At 43.5% G+C, this 18,788-nt stretch overlaps 1 protein-coding gene across 1 annotated transcript in view; it reads right to left on the reverse strand.

Annotated features, from left to right (window-relative positions):
• The window catches only part of ABCC4 (ATP binding cassette subfamily C member 4), a 269,468-nt gene extending 252,864 nt beyond the window's left edge, over positions 1–16,604 (reverse strand). Inside the window, exons 1-2 of the mRNA XM_039519351.1 lie at positions 16,440–16,604; positions 14,408–14,630 (exon numbers count right to left, since the gene is read on the reverse strand). Of these exons, the coding sequence (XP_039375285.1) occupies positions 14,408–14,433 (26 nt within the window). The 5' untranslated portion in view covers positions 14,434–14,630; positions 16,440–16,604. The remainder of the gene's footprint in view (positions 1–14,407; positions 14,631–16,439) is intronic.
• Between the last annotated feature and the right edge of the window lie 2,184 nt (positions 16,605–18,788).

Consider the following 18,788-nt stretch of genomic DNA (forward strand, 5'->3'; position numbering starts at 1 on the left):
CAGACCTTGCCCCAGTGCTCCTGGCCTTTGTCACCTTGAGATGAGGCTGCTGCAATGCATTCTGCATGGGGCTGTTGCCTTTACTCACAACCTTTTCTTATGCAGAATGTGCCAGCCCATTTGTTACAGGGTGTTTTGCATAAACAGCATATGAAGCCTATACTTCGTAATCTGCCACCATTTCTGATTCATTTCCAGGGGCAATTTAAAGTGTTGGTTTTATCCTAGACTATAAAGCCTTAAATGGTTTGAGGCCTGGGTCACCTCAGAGTCATTTCTCACTGTACCATAACCACAGCCATTAAGAGGACCTGAAGTCCTTGATCTAACAGCTCCCTGGCTTGAGAGAGCTGGACACAGAGCATTTTCAGTGAGGGGTCCTCAGCGGAATACATTTTCTGCTTTCCCTTGTCCATGTCAGATTTTATTGAATTTCACGTTATGCTGCAAGGTCCAGTTATTGTCTTCCCAGGCTTTTCCTAAAAGTGAAGGAAAGAAGAGGATGGGCATCAGTGGGAAAGTTCTGGTTTTGGAGACCTCCAAAAGATCTGAGAGGTTTCAGTTATTTAGACAATGATTGTATAATGTTGCACTTTTGTGTGCTTGTGCCCAGAGCATGATTTGGGTGTATTTAAAAAAAACCTAAATAAATATAAAAAATTAAGTTAAATTCTGTCAAGAAACATGCATGTCCAACTCTAGATGACACCAAGTGTATTTAAACACTCTTATCTGAGAGATTGGTTTGGTTCTTGATGATTTTATTTGTGTGTTTAAAAGAACGTGAGTATGAATGTGAGCTAAAGAGAAATTCAAAGCAGAATGAAGATATGTATGCATTTAAAAATAGATTATAATTCATGGTTTCCATGATTGGCCCAGTCAGTGGACATCTTTTTTGCACAATGAGTTGATTTAATCAGTATGTTCTCAGGCACATTTCAAATGTGCCTGGTGATATTTCTTAAGTTCTTTTTTTAACTAACATGAACAAGCATAGTTAAAAATAAATCTAAAGATAATCCTCAAGATAACATTACCTGCTTGTTCTTTACCAGTCTGATTATCTGTGTCATACAGAATATTGTGTGGTACTAATAATCATTAGGGGTGTGCGCAGAAATTAACTTTGACCTCTTTGGAGGGGGCATGCTCTTCCCCACCCCATCCCGGCAGGAGTTCGCTCTTCCTTCCCCCCACCCTGGCCCAGCAGGAAGTCGCTTGTCCTTCCCCTACCCTACAGCTCCTGGGGCTGGGAGGAGTTCTGTGCCCCAATGTTTATGGAGGGCCGTGCCCCTGCTTGCCCCACTTTGTGCATGCCCTGCTTATCTAGTGCCATAAATTTACAGAGCACTTCACAAACAAAATAGATATGATAGCAACAATGAAAGCATTGGTATCCAACAAGTGGTGGGAAAATGCATATGGGTTGTTTTTATTTTTTATTAAATGTATCTTTGAATAATGTGATAAAATGTAGTACTCCAGGGATAGTAATTGGTTGTATAGGTTTTTTAATGTACTCATTTAATAATCCTAATATAGTTACGTTGATTTTATCATGTATAGACATGACCACCAGAGTAGTCAGTTTTATCTGAATTTAGCCATTTTTGCATGAAAATTGTTTTAATCCACCCTGGCAAACATTACTACAGCAGAAATGTCAGAGTCAATAGTACGTTTTTATTGAACTCTTCATTTTAGGTTGAAGAGATTAATTTATATCAATATACAAAATATAAAAGTCAGGCTATTACTTGCCCATATAAACTTTAATAGCTTTCTACAAAACAACTTCAGTTGCCAACTATATTTTAAGAATTGGCATTGGTATGCTTTTATAAGAGCATGCCAGTAGCAATAGCAGTATTTCATGTTGTTCAGATGATTTTCAATTAAGTTCAATTACATATTTCATGTGATTAATGATTTGTCTATTTGAAGTTTTAGATCAATAGCTTAATACAGACCAGGATCCATGCTCTGATGTTTTCTTCCCTTTTTGTTTGGAAATTCAATAAGCTACCCAGGGCTGGCTCTAGGCACCAGCCCTCCACGCATGTGCTTGGGGCAGCACTTTTTAAGGGGCGGCAATCCCCCCCTACCCTTTTTTGCTTGGAGTGGCAAAAAGCCACTCTCCCTGTAAGTGTGAGAGCCGGGATCTGTGCCCCCTGCCCAGCCTGGCAGCACCCTGCACAGCCCATTCGAGCAGGGAAATGCCACCCCGCCCTGGGGAGACTCAGAACGGCAGCAGGACCTTTCCCCCATCCCTGCATCCTGGGCCCTGCTTCCCTCCCTCCCCGGCTCCTCACACACTCCGGGAGTCCCTCTCGCCGCCACAGCCTGGGCTCAGCTCCAGCACAGTGGGGTCCCCTGGAGCCGAGTCTGGGCTGCGGCGGCGAGAGGGGCTCCTGGAGTGTGTGAGGAGGTGAGCGGCTGGCTGGGCTCATCGGTGCTGAGCAGGTAGCCCTGCAGCTGGAGATCCTCGCCTTCTCACCCGCTGGGGCTGGGCCAGGGCGCGGTGAGGCTGAAGAGCAGCAGGTCCGGGCGGCTCTCCAGGTCCTCAGCTGCCAGCATGTCGGGGGTGAGGGTGGTGAGCACGAACTGATCCACCTCGGCCACCAACAGCAACGCAAAGCCCAGGGAGGGGGCCGTGTTCTCCGTGCCACCCCACAGCTGCACCACCACCTGGAAGTATTGCCGCTCCGTGCTGCCCAGCAGCTCCACCCGCATGGGGACCGAATCGCGGCCGGGCCAGGGCTCAGCCGCCGTGTGCTGGTAGCGGATCCCACGTTTGGGGGTGGGGAGCCTAGTGCTGGGGCGGCAGGGAGTGTGGGGGGGGGAAGAGAGAGCCCAGTGCTGGGGCGGCAGGATGGGGGCACTGGTGGGCAGGGGGGAGCCCAGGGCTGGGATGCGGGGGGGGGCAGCCAACATTTTTTTTGCTTGGGGTAGCAAAAAACCTAGATCTGGCCCTGAAGCTACCAGGACAAAGTTCTCTTCCAACAGTTATGTCTGTTCAGTTATAAAGAAGACAAACATCAGCATTTTTCAAGATGTTAACAGATTAACTTTTAACTCTGCCTTGAACTTCTTAAATGACTAATTAACTTTTTCTTCAGAGCTTAACTTCAGTAATGTTACCTATCAGCTCTATGTTCTTGGGGAACCAGGGTGTAGTACCCAGCCTGTCTGACTCACAAAAGACCTTCCTTTCTCCCGCCCCCTCCTTCCCTGCCTCTGCTTGAAACCAAAGCTGTTCAGAAGAAAGACTTACAAAAAGCAATGAAAAGGCAGAGAGAGACACACCTAAACCCCTCCAGACAAGGGTGACAGGATTAAGGAAACTCCCCTAGTCTCATTTGCATTGGAGATGGGACAGGGAGGCATCCCTATTAGCATATAGACTGGAGAACAGAGAGACCAAGGCAAGAACCACATGGAACTCTGGGACCAGAAAAGCAGGGAAGCACTGCATGATGGGGGATCTCTGCTCCAGATGTTAATGAACCCACACCTGCACTCATGCAGCTCAGTAGTTATCAGACCAATTCTAGTAATAAATCCTTTATTGGTATCCAAAATACTGAAGCTGCCCAATTGCATTGTGAGCTCCCTCCAAGGAACACTGCCCATAGCCAGGAATGATCAGTTCCTATTGTCTAGCCTGAACAAAACAACTTTGGCATAATTCCTTGAGCCATCAGTTTACCCATAAACAAATCTAGTGTTCTCCCTTGAACCATTGTTTCCCTACACAAACCCCTACCCATGCTCAAGTAAATGCTCTGATGCCTGGATCCAACATCTGCATCTGTTCCATTGGGACTTCATCTTCTCCTGACTGATCATGCTGGGGGGCTCTGCCTGTCTCCAGCACTCCAGACCCTCCGCTACCACCACCACTGGGAACCCCGATCGATTCAAGCTTCACAGAGTGGTGAGAACCCAGCTCTCTCTCTCAGTATAGCCTTCTGACCCTGACTTGTGTGGTCAGTTATAGTTTTCTAAACCTGACTTTTATAATCAAATTTAAGTTATACCTGTTTTGTTATTACCTTGCAATAAATAACTTTCATGGTTAAGATGGTTGCTTCTCTCTCTCTCTCTCTCTCTCTCCCACTCGTGGGTGTTTTTTTTTGGCTTCTTCATTTGCTCTGCAGCAATGCTCCTTGTACCTAAACTAAAGATCCTTGCAGAGCCCAAAAATCCTGTGGGGTTTGCTAATCAAGTGGGTTACTACCAGAACAGCTTGGAAGTGCTGCTTGACCCAGCTTGCTCAGGCATACTCTATTCCAGTGCGGTGCCCAGGGCATATGAGGGTGACAGCTTGGAAATGCTGCTCAATCCAACCTACTGAGTCCAGGGACGTATAAGGGGTCAGCTTGGGAGTGCGGATTAACACAGTCCTCTCAGACATGCTCTGTTAATATGTGTGTGGCTTTGTCTGATTCTGGGGCTGGAAGAACCCAGCCCTGGGGAACCTAGGCCCTGCAGGATGGCTCCATGGGGAGAGAACCTGCAAAAGTAGAGCTCCATATGAGAACACAAGTGACACAAGCAGTATATTGACAGAATTATGGACATGCCCCTCCAAAAAAGTAACCCTAATAAATAAGTGTATCCAAATGTAACGGGCAAATCTGGTAACAGAAATGAAGGCGCAAAATAGGATTGTTTATTTCTTACCACTTCCCACAAACACTTAATACAGGACACAATGCTTGTTACCATGAACTCAGTGAAATTACTTACAACAGGGTAAAAATCACCACTAAATAGAGGATCAGCATCAAAGCTTATGAGCCAATTAAGTTCCACTTAAGCCCTTAGGATGCAGTTTGAGATTTAAATAGAACATAAGACCTGTGCAGGCCTGCAGTGAATTTCATCAGTCAGTAAGCATTGCACTCAGCAGAAAGGGCTAGATCCACAAAGATTTATTTAGGTAACACCTAACCCCAAGGCACCCTGCCACCAAGAAGAATCCACAGCCCTGAATTAGGCACCCAGGATGCCTGGGGAGAGTTAGTCACTTAAGGAAGGGTCCTCAGAAGCCAGTCAGCTGAGCAGGGAGCTGCCTAAATTCGCCAGGAGTGAAGTACAGAGAAAAGAGGCAGGATGTATTTCGGTATCTAGCTCCCACTGGTCTGGTCCTCTAGGCGCCTGACTGACATGCCAAAGGGAGGCGCTTCCCTCTGCCCAGGATTCCAGGAGAAGGTTCATGGCTGAGAGTTGGGCACCAAAGCCAGGTCAGCTGCTGAGATAGCCCATGCCCTAGCAGGCAAAACCCAGACCTCTCTCATGAAAAGCTAGAGAAGGCCCTAATTATAGCCAATAATCCAGTGGTCAGGGCACTCCCCTGAAGGGTGGGATATGTGGTTTCAAGTCCCTAATCTGCCTGTTTTGGAGCAGAGACTTGAATTCACATCTCCCACCACCCCCAGGTGAGTGCCCACGCCTCCAGGCTACTGGGTATTGTAGGGTGGGCGGTCTCTCTCTCCTGTTGGAGCTGTTCTACTTGGTATAAATACTTAAATATTCATTAGGCCAGAGAGAGAGAGAGAAAATTACTCTAGTCCAGTGGTTAGTATATTCACATGGGATGTGGGAGAGATTGAGAGAGACCTACCCCCAAAACACTCAATTGTCTAGTGGGTTAGGGCACTGATTGGGAGGTGGAAGATGTGGATAAAAGTCCCTGCTCCAAATTAGGCAGAGCAGGGATTTGAATTTGGGCCATGTACATTCATAGATTCCAAGGCCAGAAGGGCCCATTGTGATCTCCTGCTCTGACCTTCTGTATAAGACAGGTCATAGGACTTCCCCAAAATAATTCTTGTTTGAACTAGAGCAGATCTTTTAGAAAAAACATCCAGTCTTGATTTTAAAATGGTCAGTGATGGAGAATCCACCACAACTCTTGGTAAATTGTTCTAATGGTTAAGTATCCTCAGTGTTAAAAATTTACATCTTATTTCCAGTCTGAATTTGTCTAGCTTCAACTTCCAGCCAGTGGATCGTGCTATACCTCTCTCTGCTAGATTGAAGAGCACATTGTTAAATATTTGTTCTCCATGTAGATACCTGTAGCTACATCCCAGGTGAGTGTCTTACCCAGTAGGCCACCAGATACACACAATTGCCCCCAGCTCTCTTTTGTGACAAATATCATATTTTCGGTGTGCTTTGAGAATGCCTGTGGGATTGGGCCCCACTGGAGGGAGAGGTGAGAGAACACCTAGTTTAAGAATCCCTCTTTGGGCGGCAGGGGCTTCATCTTCAGTGAAGGCTCTAAGCCCTTGTTAGATGTGGGGCAGTATCAACACTTAGGTGGCTTTGCACTTGCCTACTGGCAGAAACTTTTACACCTTTGGGACTTTGGCATCTCTGGGGTTAGGCAGCAGCTGAGCAGTGATTTTGAGAATGTCAGTATTGCATAAATGGTGGATTTAGGCACTCAAATGAGCAGTTAGACCAGGGATTGGCAACCTCTGGCATGTGGCTCACCAGGGTAAGCACCCTGGCGGGCCGGGCCAGTTTGTTTACCTGCCACGTCGGCAGGTTCAGCCAATTGCGGCTCCCCCTGGCCGCGGTTCACTGTCCCAGGCCAATGGGGGTGGCGGGAAGCCAGCACATCCCTCGGCCCGCAACACTTCCCGCAACCCCCATTGGCCTGGGACAGCGAACCGCAGCCAGGGGGAGCCGCAATCAGCCAAACCTGCCGACACGGTAGGTAAACAAACTGGCCTGGCCTGCCAGGGTAGCCGCATGCCAGAGGTTGCCAACACCTGAGTTAGACACATAATCCCTTTGTGGATCTGGCCCTAATTGTTTACAGGACTGGGCTCCAGTAAGTTGTCATCTGGCTGTGAAAAGGGGTAGGAAGGCATTTCTAGTTGTTTTAAGTTCAGCTTAGTTATAAACAGTAAATGCAACATCTCTTACTCATGATAACTGAGTAGTTAGATAAATATGGAAACTAGTGAGGCAGCACCTGTGCCTTCAGCTTCTATACTGACTACTTCACTAAAGAATGGACAACCATTAATGTAGTTGCTTGTTGCTTTGGGAAAAAAAGACATCTCAGGTCCTGAAGATACATCTTCACTGGTTCTCTCAAGCCCCTGCACAGATCAGTACAGTCCCTAAGAAAAGGGGAAAACCTAATAATTTTGTATGGCCTATGTAGATCAGTAACAATATTTATCCCTGGGGATCTATTCAGTGAAGACATATTTAAATAGTCTCTATTCTATTAGCATTCTAATGGAGAAGAATATGCATAATTTTTAAAGGTATACTTATCTTATGGCCCATAGCCTATTAATGTATTATCTGACAGTGAGGAGGAATTGGATTCTTCCTGTCTAAATTTACTCATTCTCATTGTTAGAACAGTCTGGTACAGGATGTCATTTTAGTGTTCAATGGCAATGCTGTCTGTCATCTCTTTAAAAGTAGGTATATTAATAAATACTTTCCATTTGTACTTGGAGTCTGGCAGATGAATCTATTCATAAGTCAAGAAGGAATCCAGTCTCAGAGTTTAATTCTGTGTACAGATTTTTTATCTTCCAAAATACAAAGGTGCAAACACAGTGCCTGTCCCCGAAGACTTTACAGTCTTAAAGACAGAGCTATCAGTTCAACTACTGCTGACAAGTGAATTTATTTCAGACTCTTTTAAAATATATTTTTCAAACAATATTTGATCCCTTTAAAAGTATTTTGCTACATCTGCTAACAGGTACTGAACAATTTAAAGGTATACTTACCTTATGGCACATAGCCTATTAATGTATTATCTGACAGTGAGGAGGAATTGGATTCTTCCTGTCTAACTTTATTCATCCTCATTGTTAAAACAGTTTTATACAGGATGTCATTTTAGTGTTCAATGGACTCTGCACTTTTTTCTAGTTTCCAATTAACTAAAAATTAAGCATTAACTGGAATACCAGAAGTGAGAAAAAATATGAAAAATTAAGTTAATTTTTAAAATTAAAATTAATTTATTGATTTGTAACATCTATCACTAATTATCTAAAAGAAAAAAAATCACACTTTTTGTTTCTTTCTAAATGTCTGTGGTGCCTGGTCTTTAAGTCAAGCAAGCATGAAAAATGTCTTTTCCCCATATTAACTTTCTGCAACTCTTGTTCAAGTGTAATTTGCTTGTGTTGTATCTATTGCTTACCCAGATGACTGAAGTACTCTCCACGTACCATGCAGTGACAGTGCTAATTGTCCAGCATACAGTGAAAGTCAAGAAGCATGTTAGGGATACAGATTTTAGCTTTTATATTTTGTTTTTGTGGAATAGGAACTGTTATTGCTGCCACTGTATCCAATGAGTGGAAAGTAACTAGCAGAGCAACATCAGTTATCACTGCAACTTGGGTTTTCCAGGGTCTTTGGATGAACTGTGCAGGAAATGCACTGGGTGCTTTTCATTGCAGACCTCATTTTACCATCTTCAGACTAGAAGGTAAGTAGAGGTAATTTTACTAGAACTAAGACAGTGCATGAAGAACTACATCAGTACAGGGTGATTAAGTAACATTTACAAATAACTCTGAGAATTTCAAGATGTGAGCCTAAGGAGGAAGAAAATGATTGTGGTTTGTACAACAGGGTATAACTAGAAACAGGGGTATACACTTAACAAAAGGAAAATATAGAATGAATATTGGAAATAATTTCCTGACAGTAGCATGCATTCATTTCCTGAGGAAAAAGGTAATTCCACTATGTAAGACATTAAAAAAAAATAACAAAAAAAAAAAAACCCAGCAACACTCCATACAGGACAGAATTCTGGCAAATATACTTATGGTAACAAATTCCTGTTGGCAGAGGTGGACTAGACTACCTAATAGAAATTAGAGATGGAAGAGGTCTATGTGAAACTAAATATATTGCTGGCAGGAGGGGGTAAGTTATAATGACAGGATCTCTGACAGTTATCAGAACTTCTTAAAATAATTAGGGACCTGGTCCAATGGAGCACTTGCCTGTATTCTTCACTATAAGCACATGAGTGTAATGGAACTACTGACATGCTTAGAACTAAGCAGCTATGTATGTGTTTCCAGGATTGGGGCAGGATATCGTAGAAGGTGCGTTAGAGAGAGAGAGAGATGTATTGTACATCATCTATTGATTTGTAAAAAAGTAAATGTAGGCTGCTCAACTACTGAGTGAAGGTGGTGATGTTGTTTTTTCTGTGTATAGAACAGCATATGGAGAAGCATTTTGGTTTAAAATATTTGTAGTACTAGTTAAACTTTGAGGCACTAAACAATAAAGTCCTTTCTAGAATTTGCGTAGTAGAACTACTCAGCTACCAGCAATGATGCCCCTTCTTTCCCATGAGGACAAGGGCAAAGGAACTTGCTGAAGCTGGGCTCTCCAGGATGACTGGGGCAAATGAACAAGGTGGAGTAGGTCCACCATAATCCAGTGTGTGGTGGGGGACAGTACTAAAAAAAGACCATCACTAGTAATTTCATGGAATCAGGGAAGAAATCCAGGCCAGAGGCAACCTTGCAAATTCCTCTATGAGAGCTGCAAGAAACACTAGTAGGAGGCATTCATGGCTTGTGGGTCACACAGGCCAATTCCTGGTCCTATTGAAGTCAGGAGTTTTGTTGTAGACCTCAGTGGAACCAAAATTTGGCCCATCATGAGTACCTACGACTTTATACATCTACTCTGCCTTCAGAGCATTTACCTGCTTTGAATAGTAGAAATCCATAAAGGTAAAGTTGATTATCAAAATGACTGATGATGATGATGATGATGATGATGATGATGAAATAATTATGGTGTAGGCAAAGCTCCCAGTAAGATCAATGGAACATTTATATCTCTCTGTACATATTTTATCAGACAGTCCTCAGAACTGCAAAAAATCAGGTACTAATTATCTGAATCAGTGAGAAACCTTTTACTCGTGTTACAATATAACTAAAATTAACCAAAGATGGAAAAAAAGCTATAGAAACTCAAGTGCACTATTTAAAAATCTATTCTCTTCTTTTTGAATAATTGTTTATGGATTGTAATGCTTATTTTTTCTTGAAGTTTTTTTTTAAAGAACACTTTCCTTTAAGTACTTCAGTAACTATAAACTTTCATTATTATAATAATTGTTAGGAAAGTTATAATCAATCACATTTGTGACTTAAAATTTTACTGCTTTGAACCATTTAATCATTGACTGACTACAACTGGCATAATAAATATGATATGAATATGTATGAATTTTTTAAACAATGTATGTACAAATCCCAATAAGCTTTTGCTTATTAGTAGTTTATAATAATACAGATATGTAATTAACAGCTTTGAGCAACATGTTCTTATTAAAATGAGATGTCAGCAATAATTTGAACTGACATTTAGGAAATCTAATTTTAATCAGCCGGGCAAGCACCTCCAAGGTGTCATATTACGTGCAGAGAAAAATAGATATGCAAAAATAATGAAGCATTTTGTTTTGTAAAATTGCTTAACATCATGATACTCTAAAGAAAACAAGAAATCTGCTTGGAAGAGCTTTGCACATAGTGCTATATTGTAAAATATGAATCCACCATTATTCCAAAAGTAACGAAAATTGCCAGTGTGTCTTTCAGAGCACAGTGGTGCTGGCACAATTTTTATAGTTGGGGTGCTGAAGGTGGAAATCATGTATTTGGGTTATTATTACTACTTTAAGCCAGAGGGTGTGGTTGCACTCCTAGTTCCAGCACCTATGCCAGAGCCTCTATGTATCATTATTATTAACATAGTGACTGTGGGCAGGGACAGAGAAATAGCTTTACTGTTGCTCACTTATTTTATAGCATTTATTGCAGTTTGTTATAGAATAAAATACTAAACTGGCTATGCAAGCTCTTCGGTTCTTTAGTAATCTTTAGACAGCTGGGTGGGGGGCCAGGAAGAAACAATGAGTTCTAGTCCTAGCTCTTCCGCTTACTGGTATTAATAAACTTCATGTCCGTATCATTGAGCAAGGTGTCTTCTTTCTAAATTAGAAGACAGGCAAGTATCTTTCCCCCATTTTACAGATGGTATAGCTGAGAAGTTCCAGAACTGGAAATTGAATCCTATCTGTAGCATAGCAGATCCAGTTCTCATTCACAGTTATACTGTCTTTCAGAATGGAATTGCCAAACTTATTTGTTTGGCAGAGATGCCTGTAACCATTATACTACCATCATCTCTGCAGCCAGGAATAGAACCCAGGAATCCTGACTCCCAGTGTTCCACTAGGATCACCAAATGAAATGAATAGGTAACAGGTTTAAAACAAACAAAAGGAAGTATTTTTTTGCACAATACACAGTCAACCTGTGGTATTCCTTGCCAGAGGATACTGTGAAAGCCAAGACTATAACAGGGTTCAAAAAAGAACTAGATAAATTCATGGAGGATAGGTCCATCAATGGCTATTAGCCAGGATAAGGAGGGATGGTGCCAGAAGCTGGGAATGGGCGACAGGGGATGCATCACTTGATGATTACATGCTCTGTTCATTCCCTCCGGGGCACTGGCACTAGCCACTTTCAGAAGACAGGATACTGGGCTGGATGGACCTTTTGTCTGACACAGTATGGCCGTTCTTTTGTACTGGCTAGCAAATAGTTGTTTAAACCACTGGTACAGTGTGTCACATCTTCTTGTGACGGGTTTACCTAGAGGATAATAGCCTCCTACTACTACCAGGTACTCCATTAGCTCAGTGGTAGAAATCTGTGTAACTCATGTAAAGGTTCTGGGTTCATAACTTGAATTCATTTTGGTTTAAATATTAGTTATTCAAAAACATATGTTTAAAAAACATTAAGATTGCAAAGTCAAGCACTCCAAACCTGAATTCAGCCCCATTATGTGTATGGGTTTGTCTAATTACACAATCACATGCTTTCTGGTCTATTGGACTCCTGCTTCGGTCAGTGCACAAGAGGGACAGTGAATAAGGCAGAGGGTTGCAAGGAGGACAGGGATGTTCTCTTGTGGCTAAGGCACTGGAACAGAACACTGTTCCTGACTCTATCACATCTTTGTAGTGTATATGAGGTTGAGCAGCCCTCGATCACACCCAAACATTAGGAAGTCTGGAACTTAACAGTGAAGGCCCTGATCCAGCAGAGCATTTAAGCACGGAAATAATTTCATGCAATTCTCACTCTACCCAACTTACACTGCTTGCCTAAATGTATGTTTGCCCCTTAGCATGTGCAATGGTCAAAATCACTATGAGAGTACTAAGTACCATTTCCAATAATCTTCTAGTAACAAGTTAATTTTACTTCTGTGCCTATATTTTAAGTGAGTAGAATTTTTGTAAAGAAACCGTCATATTGGTCTGAGGTATTAGCCGGATACCACTGAAACACCCTTGCAGTTTTAATTTGTTTTTGTTGGTTCTTTTTTTGGGGGGGAGGTGGTTGGCTCTCTTTTAATACCATGCTAAGATCAACATTCTGTATTATTGATTCTTCTGCTGTGTCAAAGTCTCCTGATAAATCATTGCTTTTGTTCATTAGGGTGTACTATTTTATACCGTAAAGTAGATCTATTATTTATATTATGTAGCAACATTTTCCATGAAGACCCATAAGGTCTTCTCTTGGAGTTTTAACTTTTAGCTCCTAATTTTTGAAAAGGTGAATCATGAAGATTTAGCTAGTTCAAACCAATGGATTTCAACAGCTAAATCCACCCACACCTTATAGTTAAGTGCAGTTATTCTTCCCATCTGGAAGGCCTGCTATGAAGTTTTCCCCACATATTGCTTTCAATATTCCATGTTGTTCTACAGAAATCAGTGACACCAACATGCATAACTGTTGATATTTTCATATTCAAAGGAAATCAACTAAAATGTGGTATCTTATTTAACATGAGGCTATTCTTCTACAGCTGACAATCAGATACAAAACATGTCTAAGATTTATATTTGGTTACACAATACATTTGTTCAAAGTGATGAATACTGATTCATATTTCCAAAGGAAATGTGAACTTAGGAGTTCTGTATTTCCTTTCCCAGATGGAGATGTTCCAAAATGCTCTCCTATTTGTAGATTGCTTTTCCTTTCTCCAAAAGTGACATTATAATAAGACAGAATGAAAACTACTTCAACTAGCATCAATACCCTGTATACAGCAGAAATAGGAGAACAAGCCACGCACCAAAACTAGTGAAAAGTGACTCACTGACCCCATTTTAATGTGTTAGTTAATTGACCTACCAGTCAGATTCATCCTTCACAGGGACATAAGCACCTTCTCAGCTAAAAGGCTGACCAAAAAAACAAGCAAAACAAAGACCTGTTTGGAGCCCAGCCTCCAGGGCAAGCCTTGCAATGCACAGGTCAGCTCTATTTTAAATTCCAGGTGTGGCATAAAGTGGGGGAAGAAACAGTATAATTAATTAAAAGAACAACACACACTACTACCACCACAATGCTCTTATATAGAGCTTTTCATCCAGAGATCTCAAAGGACATTACAAAGGAGGTAACACCATTATTGACAGTGGGTTCAGAGGGAGACAATTTATGGTCTGATTTTACCTCCTTCCAGCATCTTTGGGCTCCACAAAACATAAGGCCAGCCCTGCTCTGTTGCTATGAAATAGCCTCTCATATCCTGGTTACATAATATTTTCTCTAATGCCTCAGTTGTTTGCATTTAATCTACACAAAAATTAATGATTTTACAGTTAAGCAGCCTCCTTTGTAATTTGACAACAATTAAAGGACTGTGTTCTGGATCTGCTAGCCATGCAATAGCAGTGTAACACACCTCCTCTGTAACAAAGTCTCTGCATTACTCACGGCCACAAGAATATGGATACTCATGTACATGAAGGGGGTCTAACTGAGGGGTAAAAAGTAGTGGTATTCCCAACTCTGCCTACAAAATAAACTTAATCTATTCAAGAAGCCAAAATGAGACACCACTCCCACTAGATGGTGCAGATGTTCAAAATATGATTCTGTACACTCCACTTGGTAGACCTGGGCAAAAAAAAAAAAATCAGCACAAAGTAAATTTGTTCCCCCCCACCCCCCAAAACCTGCATTTTTCTGTGAACAGTTTTAGCTGGAAAAAAACATTCAAAAAAGTTGAAACAGTTTGTTTTATCCATTTCACAAGGAAATGTTTTGACTTTTCAGTTTTGAAATGGCATTTGTTTTCAAAAGTTAGCTAAGAAGAAGTGAAAGCTACTCGAAAACAACCTGAAACAAAGCACCAAAAGAGTTGTTTTGGCTCAAACAAAATGTTTCATTTGACCCAAAATGAATTTTTTTTTCATTTCAGGAAGAAAAAACAAAAAAATTCCATTTGGGTTTGGACGGAATAATCAATTATTTGCTCAGCTCACCTCCTATGCTCCTTGGGCGTGACCATTCCCCTCAGTGTGGTTTGTAGGGCTGCAGAGTCCAGCAACTACACATGGCTGCCCTGTTGTCCTTCCAACGACTGCCTTCTTTCCTATCTGTGCAGCAGCAGCTTCAAAAGGCATGAAGAGGCAGCTAACGCTGTCTGGAACAGTGCTAACTCCCAATCAGCCATTCAGATATCTAGGTGGGCTGCAAGAAAGCAGACTGGAAAGAGTAGATGCTCTCTTGTAGAGCCCTGTGTGGGACTATTTTTTTATCCCGCTCTGTCCCGCTCCCCAGTATCACTCCCACCTGCTCCTGCATTGTTTCCTGCATTTTTATCCTGCTCCCACCTGCAAAACCGTAGATCCCACAAATCCCACAAGGGAGACAAATTTCCCCATGCTACTAAAAATTAAAACCAAAAAAACAGGTTTTATATATATATATAATATATTATAAACGGAATTCAGAATCAACTTTTACCAATAAAAGAATAAAACAAATCTTGCTTAAACCATGTAAAAAATTTTTTCAACTCCTGTTATAATAGACATGTAATCTTTCTATCCCTCACTATAATTTAAGTATTAAAAGCTTTATTGAAAAAAAAAACTTGCTTTACATTGCTGAAAGTCTATTTATGACAAACTGATGAGCGATGTTGTGCTTTCCCACAAAATTACCACTGTCTGTTTTTTTGCTCACCCAATCCCGCCCAAAGAGGGATTGGGTGTGCAAATTGGCACAGTCCCAGTTTATGGGTCTTTTTCTTATATAGGCTCCTATTATCCCCACCCCGTCCCGATTTTTCACATTTGCTGTCTGGTCACCCTACCTCAGGGTTTCTCAAACAGGGGTCGCCGCTTGTCTAGGGAAAGCCCCTGGCGGGCCAGGCCAGTGTGTTTACCTGCCCCATCCGCAGGTCCGGCCGATCACGGCTCCCACTGGTCGTGGATCGCTGCTCAGTTCACGCCAGCAGCTCCCATTGGCCCGGAGCAGCGATCCGCAGCAGGAGCCATGATCAGTCAGAGCTGTGGACGGGGCAGGTAAACACACCAGCCTGGCCCACCAGGGGCTTTCCCTACACAAGCGGTGACCCCTGTTTGAGAAACCCCGCCCTACCTCTTCCGGCCACACTGCCCGGTGCAGCGCAGCAGCTGCCTTGGGCTCAGCTTCTAAGGGACAGTGGCCGAGCACGCCGGAGCCCTCCCCGGCCTGCTCAGAGTCGGCTCCCAACCCCAGAAGCTGAGCCTGGGCAAGGCAGGGAACAGCAACAGCAGCAGCCCTCTCCCTGCCCAGGCTCAGCTTCTGGGGACAGGAGCCGACTCTGAGCATGCCGGGGAGGGCAGGGGGCTCTGGCTTGCTCGGCCACTGTCACCAGAAGCTGAGCCTGGTGGAGCGGGCGGCCTGCGGCTGCCACAGTCTGGCACCCTCCCAGGTAGCTGCTGTGCTGCACCGGGCAGCATCCACGAGTGGCTCCGGAGCCTGGCTTCCAGAAGACCAGCTGAACAGCCATTCTCCCATGCCTCAACACCCTGCCCCAGCCCTGATCCCCCTCCCACCCTCCAAACCTCTCGGTCCCAGCTTGGAGCACCCTCCTGTACCCCCAACCCCTCATCCCCAGCCCCACCCAGAGCCTGCATCCCCAGCCAGAGCTGCACCCCCTGCACCCCAATCTCCTGCCCCAGCCCAGAGCCTCCTCCCACACCCTGAACTCCTCCTCCGCACCCCCAGCTGGAGCCCTCACCCCCTCCCATACCCCAACCCCCAATTTCATGAGCATTTATGGCTACCATACAATTTCCATACCCAGATGTGGTTCAAAAAGTTTGCCCACTCCTGTTCTAAAGAGTATTTTTTTTGCTTTAGGAATGCATCATATGGCAGGTATTTTCCAAAAAAACTTCCAGAGATCTTCACTCTCCTCCCCCACTTCGGTCTGTGAAAGCTGAACTCTGTGTGCTATCATATCAGTACAGTCACTATATTTTACAGGAACAAAGTATAAACATTTCCAGCAAATGTACTTACTACAAGTTTGTTTGCCAAGTGGCTCTGCATCCTTCTTTGGTTATGGTTTGGAGAGGTGTTTTTGTTTAAATGAGAAACCGAGTGGAAAGATTTCCTAGTCCCTCACCCTTCCTGTCTGCAAATACATGCTTCCTTGGTACACAATCATTATAAGATATCGGAGAAAATCGTGTGAGCCTGTTGGTAAAATGCTGGCAGCACATCACTTGGCTGGCAGCTTATCATCCACATTCTTGTGTATCATGTAGGTTAAAATAAGAAAATGTTCAACTATTGCTTTTAGGATCACAGATTAATATATCCCCTGCAGGATCACTGGGGAGACCCTTCCCCCTCCTAAATGATCTTAAGAACCACAGTGGGGAGCAGGAGCAGGATGTAGGTCAGTGGCCTGGGCCAGCAGATGAGATTCACACCCATTCTAAGACCTTAAGGAGCTAGTATTCGTGATTTGCCTTAATGGAAGCAGAGCCAGGAAGAAAGTAGGATCAACTCCCCCTCTCCCCCTTCCCCTATTTACCTGGACTTTAATAGATCATGGCCTCAGAGGGGGTGATAGCTCAGTGGTTTGAGCATTGGCCTACTAAACTCAGGGTTGTGAGCTCAATCCTTGAGGGGGCCACTTAGGGATCTAGGACAAAATCAGTACTTGGTCCTGCTAGTGAAGGCAGGGAGCTGGACTCAATGACCTCTCAGGGTCCCTTCCAGATGGGTATATCTCCATATTTTGTGTGTGTGGAATATATGGCAACAGGTAGTTCCAGTGTGGAACCACTTGGGCAAGAGATCATGAGAGTGAGCTAGCAGATAATGTACACAGCAGCAGCTACCTGAGAGCAAATTTGGCAGCCTTACAACAGTGTGAAATTAAGAGACTGGGGAAATCAAAAGGCTGAGTCAAATGGCGCCTGAGAAAAAAGTCTAGCAACTTCAGGGGAAAAAAAAAAAGCAGCAGTGAGTAGAGCAGGCCCAGACAAGGCAGCTGCAGGTCTATGGATGGAATCGGAACTGGGACTCAGTGATTAGAAAAGCTGTCCAAGCAGAGCAGTGGCAACTAGCATGGAGTCGGGGCAGAGGCAGCACTGGGAGGCAGGCAGGATCCAGAGGAGTATTACCCCATTAATGTATCTAGCCCATGGGTGCTCTGTTCACATATGTTTGTAGTTGGTAAACTGAAGTAGAGGAGATCTGGGAAGCAACTCATGTATCAGTGATATGTATTAGTGTTATGGTGCACTCTAACCTCTAATCTTCATCATCTGAACCCGTGGAAAAGAAACCCTTGAGGAATTCCACCATGATTTCAACAATTTCCATCCCAATATCAACCTTAGCCTAGACCAGTCCACACAAGCGGTCCATTTCCTAGAGACTACTGTGCTAATAAGCGATGGTCACATAAACACCACCCTATACCGGAAACCTACGGACCACTATACTTACCTACATGCCTTCAGCTTCCATTCAGGACACACCACACAATCCACTGTCTACAGCCAAGCTCTCAGATACAACCGCATTTGCTCCAATCCCTCAGACAAACACCTACAAGCTCTCTATCAAGCATTCTTAAAACTACAATACCCACCTGATGAAGTGAAAAAACAGATTGACAGAGCCAGAAGAGTACCCAGAAGTCACCTCTTACAAGACAGGCACTACAAAGAAAATAACAGAACGCCACTAGCTGTCACCTTCAGCCCCCAACTAAAACCTCTCCAGTGCATCACCAAAGGTAAGGATAGAGATAGATGGCAGGAGAGAGATCACTTGATCATTGCCTCCCTCTGGGGCACCTGGCATTGGCCACTGTCGGTAGACAGGATACTGGGCTAGATGGACCTTTGGTCTGACCCGGTATGGCCGTTCCTATGTTCTTATGTTCTTATCTACAACCTATCCTGAAAGATGATCTCTAACTCTCACAGATCTTGGGAGACAGACCTGTCCTCACTTACAGACAGCCCTCCAATCTGAAGCAAATACTCACCAGCAACCACACACCATACAACAAAAACACTAACCCAGGAACCTATCCTTTCAATAAACCCTGCTGCCAACTCTGTCCACCACATTTTGCTCAAATGACACCATCATGGGACCTAATCACATCAGCCACGCCATCAGGGGCTCGTTCACCTGCACATCTACCAATGTGATATATGCCATCATGTGCCAGCAATTCCCCTCTGTCATGTACATTGGCCAGACCGGACAGTCTCTACGCAAAAGAATAAACGGACACAACTCTGACATCAGGAATCATAACATTCAAAAACCAGTAGGAGAACACTTCAGCCTCTCTAATCACTCAGTGACATACGTTAAGGTGGCAATTTTGCAACAGAA

This window comes from Mauremys reevesii, linkage group 1 (genome assembly GCF_016161935.1).
Source record: "Mauremys reevesii isolate NIE-2019 linkage group 1, ASM1616193v1, whole genome shotgun sequence".
Taxonomy (NCBI): Eukaryota; Metazoa; Chordata; order Testudines; family Geoemydidae; genus Mauremys; species Mauremys reevesii.